At 45.6% G+C, this 7,304-nt stretch overlaps 1 protein-coding gene across 1 annotated transcript in view; it reads right to left on the reverse strand.

The window, feature by feature from the left end:
* The window catches only part of LOC125339723 (disintegrin and metalloproteinase domain-containing protein 2-like), a 32,831-nt gene extending 28,515 nt beyond the window's left edge, over positions 1 to 4,316 (reverse strand). Inside the window, exons 1-3 of the mRNA XM_048330983.1 lie at positions 4,244 to 4,316; positions 3,730 to 3,806; positions 1,205 to 1,260 (exon numbers count right to left, since the gene is read on the reverse strand). Of these exons, the coding sequence (XP_048186940.1) occupies positions 1,205 to 1,260; positions 3,730 to 3,806; positions 4,244 to 4,316 (206 nt within the window). The remainder of the gene's footprint in view (positions 1 to 1,204; positions 1,261 to 3,729; positions 3,807 to 4,243) is intronic.
* Positions 4,317 to 7,304: the final 2,988 nt, after the last annotated feature.

Below are 7,304 nucleotides of genomic sequence, written 5' to 3' on the forward strand. Positions count from 1 at the left end.
AAGCCCCTGCCCAATGCATAGTCAACCCGGAGCAACCCAGAGACAGTGAATCGAGGGAGAAAAAGGGAAAGTTAAACTTGAACATTGGCCTGAACTCTCCAGAATTAAAGCAGGTTGTGAATTCCAAATCACAGGGTCCTTAGGAACTCATCAAAGACAAAGCACAGCATCTTGAAAGCTCTTGGGAATGCCTGCTATATTACATATAATACATTATATCACATGTAATACCGCACGTGGATACCTTCCCCAGAAGAGCCGGCGGAGTCTGGCCCAACGGCCTGCACCGCCGGGGAAAGACTCTCTCTGGCGTTCCCTTGGCTTTTGTTGAAAAAAACCCAGCATTTAAGAAATTTGGTGGTAAGTAATTTGGAGAGCACATCTTGTGTCTTCTTTCAAACAAGAATTGTCTATCTAACGTAGACATATATGATGAAGGAAAGGATGGCAGTTCTGAGCTCCAGAATGGGGCAGATGTATTTCCCATTTCTCACTGCTGTGGTGGGTTCACCCTCAAGCTGGTGTCTCGCACTGTGTTTAAAGTCAGCTCCGATCATTAAAGCAAGAATCAGTTCAATCTTTTCTTTTTCTTGCTTTCGCTTGGTAACAAACTTCTTTTCCTATGTTCATTTACCTGCCACGTACACTCAGAATCCAAGCCGTGATTGCGTTGTGACAAGCTACCTGCACTAACTTAAAAATATTGTCACAATTCAGTCAATCCAAGAATCTGTTAAGATTATTTAAATATAGGTCAAATAGAAAGGAACTTGAAAACAAGTCATGTTTATGTTTGCAGAAAGATAGAACATTATCAAAAATTCATCCACGCAAACTTATGAGCTGTCAGAAGCAATTCTGATGCACCCGGGAAGGAAGAGGATGGCTTCTTCTTCTGAGGAAGGAAGCTTGAGGGACTGAAAAGATTTTTCTAAGCACAAGTAAGCGACCAATGAAGCAGGGTGTAGCGGGGCATGCCTGTCATTCTAGCACCCAGGAGACTGAGGCGGGAGGATTTCAAGTGTGATAGCAGCCTGGGCTTCTTAGCTAGACCCTGTCTAAAAAAGAAAAAGGGCAAAAAATATAAAAACAGAAAAATAAACAGACACTAACTAGAATGATTCTCAAATCCACCAAAATTAACATTCTAGATCATTGCAAGCAATAATTACAGAACAAAGACAGTTGATAAAAGGGCACTTACTTTTGCTTTAGCTGCATAATATATGTTTTATCTTCAATCATAATGCTGTAGGATGTCTGTAGGGTGGGTGCATTTAAAAAGCAAGGGAAAACCACAAGAAAGTATCATTAGCAGAGGAAATGGTTATTGTACATTAATGATAAATTTCACACATAATACAATAGAAGAAAAAATATTTAGAACTGAATATTCATATTCAACTGTAAATTATTCATATTGGATAATGGCTTTCATTATGATAATAATGGATAGAATAGCATTTTGTAATTTGTTATTCATTTTTAAAATTATCCAATATAATATGATGTGAAGAATGAATTATTCTTACCAATTAAATGTGTTCATTTATTAAAAATTTAAGACCATTGCAAAATGGTCCAAGTCCATTTCAATAGTCAATTTACCACTCAATAGAAAGTTTATACACAGTAAGGCAAAGAATTAATAGCATATAATGCATGTTATTTATAGATTTCTATAAAATACATTCATTGTTTCAATGCAATACTTATTAGGGTATTTTATTAACATAAAGATTAATAATGGGGGCTGGGGGGCTGGGAATATGGCCTAGTGGCAAGAGTGCTTGCCTCCTACACATGAAGCTCTCGGTTCAATTCCCCAGCACCACAAAAATGGAAAATGGCCAGAAGGGGCGCTGTGGCTTAGGTGGCAGAGTGCTAGCCTTGAGCGGGAAGAAGCCAGGGACAGTGCTCAGGCCCTGAGTCCAAGGCCCAGGACTGGCCAAAAAAAAAAATAATGGGGGCTGGGACTGTGGCTTGGAGGTAGAGTACTTGCTTAGCATGAAGCCCTGGGTTCGATTCCTCAGTACCACATGAACAGAAAAAGCCGAAGTGGCACTGTGACTCAAGTCGTAGAGTACTAGCCTTGAGCAAAAGGAAGCCAGGGACAGTGCCCAGGCCCTGAGTTCAAGCCCCAGGACTGGCAAAAACAAAAACAAAAAAGATTAAAAACACTATCTGATGAATGGAGAATTTATTCTCTGTGTCACTATGTGGGAACAATCTCTTTTCATTATCGAACATTCCAGTCCACAAACATGAACTAAATAAATCTCCAGTTAAGTTTCTCTCATACTAGTTTTTGTTTTGGTTATCATTGCCTTCTGATAGTATGTAATGCACACCAAATCTTGAGATTTAAAAAAATCACTTGCCATAATAGAAATGCAGTCTAGAAATGCAAGTTACTTTTAATATTTCACTCATGTTTACAGAAATTTTTCTTTTTTTCTTTTCTTTTTTTTTGGCCAGTCCTGCGCCTTGAACTCAGGGCCTGAGCACTGTCCCTGGCTTCTTTTTGCTCAAGGCTAGCACTCTGCCACTTGAGCCACAGCGCCACTTCTGGCCGTTTTCTGTATATGTGGTGCTGGGGAATCGAACCCAGGGCCTCATGTATACAAGGCAAGCACTCTTGCCACTAGGCCATATCCCCAGCCCCTTACAGAAATTTTTCTAGGCAGAGTTTTTAAATTCTAATTTCCCTCTAGAGTTTATTTTGCCTATAATCATTTCCAAGCTTAAGAGTGGATGGGTATATCTAAAATGTGTCGGTCTACTATGGATGTGACTGCGTGCCAAGCCATGCGCTTGCCTAGAATGAATGCCCAAAGGAGGGGGCTGCCCCCTACACTGCAAAAACAAAAACAAAACATTGGTTGTATTCATTCACAAACAGAAAAAAAGACGAACGTTTTTGTTTTTACTATGTGCTCTAATCACGTTTTGCTTTGTTGGATCGGATTTTTGCAAACGATGGATGAAAAATAGTGCCCTACCCTGGTTCCTGGGCAATTTTCTGTAAATTTCTCAATCTGAGTGTGCTTACAAACGTTTGTTAACTTCCCAAGGTTAACATTTGATCCTCACCCGTCACTTCATATATGCTTCTATTTGTTTTTAATGTCTTACTGGTTTGCATTAGTTCTGGATGTATTCTAGATAGATTACATGTAGAAAATAGGTTGTTGGGAATGGTTTCCACTTTGTTTATGATGATTGTTGATGTACGTAACACCTAGGTCTTCCTCAATTATTTGACTCCAGAATTTGTCCTTTTTTTTTTTTTTTTGGCCAGTCCTGGGCCTTGGACTCAGGGCCTGAACACTGTCCCTGCCTTCTTTTTGCTCAAGGCTAGCACTCTGCCACTTACTTCAGCCACAGCGCCACTTCTGGCCGCTTTGTATATATGTGGTGCCTAGGAATCGAACCCAGGGCTTCGTGTACATGAGGCAAGCGCTCTTGCCACTAGGCCATATCCCCAGCCCAGGATGTGGGCTTCTTTATCCCTTACTCAATTCGTCTCCATTACAAGAGCCTAAACACAGTCTCCTATATTTCCTTTCAATTTCCTTTTCAGACACAGCTTTTCCACTCAACAAAGCAAAGTATAAATATAAAATCCGGCTACGGTACACAGGTGAGAAATGGCAGGCGGGCCTCTGAGGAGGCCCAGGCCCAGAGGGGTTTGCAATGCCAGCAGCGGGACGGTGGCTGATTACCTACGTGTGTCTCATGTCCCTCGCTGTACACCGACTGTAGTTTCACCGGAACCGTGACTTGCACATGGATCCTCTCAGAGCCTGGGGGGAGTTTTATTAGAGCAAAATGGGGTCCCTGCAGAGCTTCTGCCCTCCCTTGGGGAGACCCATAGTCCACATTCCATCTGTGGGGCAATTCTGGGCCTTGACCTCGAGCCACCCCTTCACCCGCAGGCCCGGCCCCAGATCCCGCAGCTGGGAGGAGGGACTGCTGGCTGGGGTGCTCCCTGTCTCAGCACGCCCCCTCTCCCCCTGAAGGACCAGGATTGCAAGCGGGGAGCCCTGCCCTGGGCTCACGGCCTGCACAGCCCCCCCCCCCCCCCCCGGGGCTGGCCAGCAGCCTGCAGCCCTGCGCACCGGGAGGCTCAGCCCCTGGCCTAGGCCCGGATCCCCCAACAACCGCAGGGGGCGGGTGTGGGGGGGAACCCCATCAAGGCAGGGCCCCCCCCCCCGAGGTCAGAGGTCAGGCTCTCTCTCACCGCAGTCCGTCTGGAGCTTGTTGTTGGCCCCGCCGAGCCAGCCCCAGCTCAGCAGAAGCAGGAGGCGCGCCATGCCCGGCCGCCCGGAGCCGCCCCCAGCGCCGGCGGTTGGCGAGCGTTGAGCGCGCGAGGCGCCCGGGGCGGGGTGGGGGGGGGCACGCAGCCGCGGGAGGCCGCGGGGGACCCCGGGGCGGCCCTGCGGGGGCCGGGCCTCCGCCGCCCGCCCCCCCCCCCCCGCCCTAGGCCAGCCCCGCCGCGGGGTGCCCCGGCCAGGGAAGAAGGGGCAAAGCGCTCGGCCGCTTGAGCCACAGCGCCACGTCCAGGTTTCCGGTGGTTCATTGGAGCTAAGAGCCTCGTGGACTTTCCTGTCCTGGCTGGCTTTGAACCAGGATCCTCAGGTCTCAGCCTCCTGAGTAGCTGGGATGACAGGCGTGAGCCACCAGTGCCCAGCTTGAACTTCTAGCTCTTAACAGTATATCATATATAGCAATATATAGTAACAGTACTATAGATGCAATGCCCATGGCAGATATACATAATATCTATTGTGATATACTACAGTACATTGTATCTGTTTTATATATACTATATATGTTATACATTGTTATCTATATAATATATAATGTCAATTGTGGGTATGCTGCCTGGTGGACATTCAAACAGACCAAGGCAGTCAGATAGTCCTGGGTCTAACAAATTAGAACCAATCACCTCCTTTAGTATGGTGGTGTAAGGTCTGCCTGTAGCAGTAGTTTTGTTCCCATTGGCTGATATTATGCATGGAATGAATCAATCACCATACCAAATGTGCCTGTACTTGGCTATGATCACTCTTGTGCATATTTTTTATTTTTATTTTTTATTTTGCCAGTCCTGGTCCTTGGACTCGGGGCCTGAGCACTGTCCCTGGCTTCTTTTTGCTCAAGGCTAGCACTCTGCCACTGAGCCACAGCGCCACTTCTGGCCATTTTCTGTATATGTGGTGCTGGGGAATTGAACCCAGGGCTTCATGTATATGAGACAAGCCCTCTTTGCCACTAGGCCATATCCCCAGCCCTCTTGTGCATATTTTTAGCACAAGATTTTTAGCGTGATTTTTAGGAATGTCTATTTTATTTCTAGAGCAGAGTTACTGGTCCATATAGGCTATGTCTTAATTGATGTTTCCATAGAGCTGTACAAGATTGGCGTCTAAATGATCCCCAACCAGGATTCTTGGAAATTATAGAGCCTTCACTTCCCCCTACGCCCCTCTCTATTTCATTGATTTCACTCAACCTGCAGATGTCCTGCACTTTGGGTTAAATTTCATTTTGTTGCTGGGTAATTTATATAGCTTCTCGGGCCACTGTCTACCTGAGTCTTTGACTCATTTTCTAATTGGTTGCCTCGTCTCTTTCTATTACAAATAGAACCTTTGAACCCATTCTTGATAACACTTCCTTTGTTGGATATAATGATTGAACATACCTTGTGAACTTGTTTCCCCCCTTTAACAGTTTTTTGAGCATACCACTAGTCAGATTCAGAAATCGTCTTTTACTTTGAATGTGCTGAAGTATTCATATGTTTCTTAACATTAGATTAGGATTCAAGTAAAGGAGCAAAACCTGAGACAAGAATGAAGGGCAAACTCAGGATTTGCCAAGATGGCCGGGCTGCCCCACAGATCATGAAGAAAAACCCAGCACTCACTGGCAGAACGAGCTCCTGACATTCGAGTAGAACCTTTCATTTCATGTCGTCATTACTGGTCCCCAGGATTCCCCCTTTGAGGGAGGGACTTTTTTTTCTTTTTGCCAGTCCTGGGGCCTGAACTCAGGGCCTGAGCACTGTCCCTGACTTCTTTTTGCTCAAGGCCAGCACTCTAGCTCTTGAGCCACAGCGCCACTTCTGGCTTTTTCTATATATTTGGTGCTGAGGAATTGAACCCAGGGCTTCATGAATGCTAAGCAAGCATTCTACCACCAAGCCACATTCCCAGCCCCAAGGGAGGGACTTTTAACTTTTAAAATTTTCTGGTGGTTAATTGGAGATAAGAGTCTCACAGGCTTTCCAACCTCAATCCTCGGATCTAATCCTCCTGAGTAGCTAGGATTACAGGCATGCGTCACTGGTGCTGGGCTAAAACTGTTTTCAATTTCAGTATTTTCTTGTACAATCTAAAGACCTTTCCTGCCCTGGCATCTTACAGGCCTTCAATGGTGTGTGACTTGTTACTTTTGTCAACAGTAGTACAGAATTGATTCATTGGATTCTTAGTTGTCCCAAAAGAGTAGGCCTTCTAACGCATTTTTTGACGGCTTGAAGGAATTGTCAGGTAGAATATCTGAAATTGAGCTAACAGAAAATAAATGTGCCTATTTGTGCTCCTTCTAATGCAGAATGTTTGAAGATTCTTCTTCTGTCTTATAAAAGAGCCTGGACATATTCAGCTAACAAAACGATGCTAGCTGGTGCATATAGCCATTTCCCTAGGTCCTGCATTTGCCTTTCAAATAAGACTTGTAATGGATAGAGGTGGGGAGGGCAGAGGCGTGGCTAGAAATTTAGGTCTTGTCCCAGGACTAGCTAGAAATATCTCAGCTGATCCTTCTACAACCCTTCCTTCTGGTGGCACTGCTGGAAAACTCTGCATGTATTAGCATATTTAACACCAATAACCCCTAAGCATTAGCTCCTGTTAATGGTATCAGTGTGGGGACCTAAGCCCAGGTGCCCTTTCTCAAAGTCACAGAGCAAGGAAGCCACAGAGCAAGGATGCCCCCAGCTCCGCTTGTCTGCCTCCATATTTAAAACAGATTTGGGGTGGGGGGGCTGGGAATATAGCCTAGTGGCAAGAGTGCTTGCCTCCTATACATGAAGCCCTGGGTTCAATTCCCCAGCACCACATATATAGAAAACAGCCAGAAGTGGCGCTGTGGCTCAAGTGGTAGAGTGCTAGCCTTGAGCAAGAAGAAGCCAGGGACAGTGCTCAGGCCCCGAGTCCAAGGCCCAGGACTGGCCAAAAAAAAACCCCCAACAGCAGATTTTTGGTGGAAAGAGCTGGGCCTTTGGAATC

The sequence above is a fragment of the Perognathus longimembris genome, chromosome 21 (genome assembly GCF_023159225.1).
Source record: "Perognathus longimembris pacificus isolate PPM17 chromosome 21, ASM2315922v1, whole genome shotgun sequence".
Classification (NCBI taxonomy): Eukaryota; Metazoa; Chordata; class Mammalia; order Rodentia; family Heteromyidae; genus Perognathus; species Perognathus longimembris.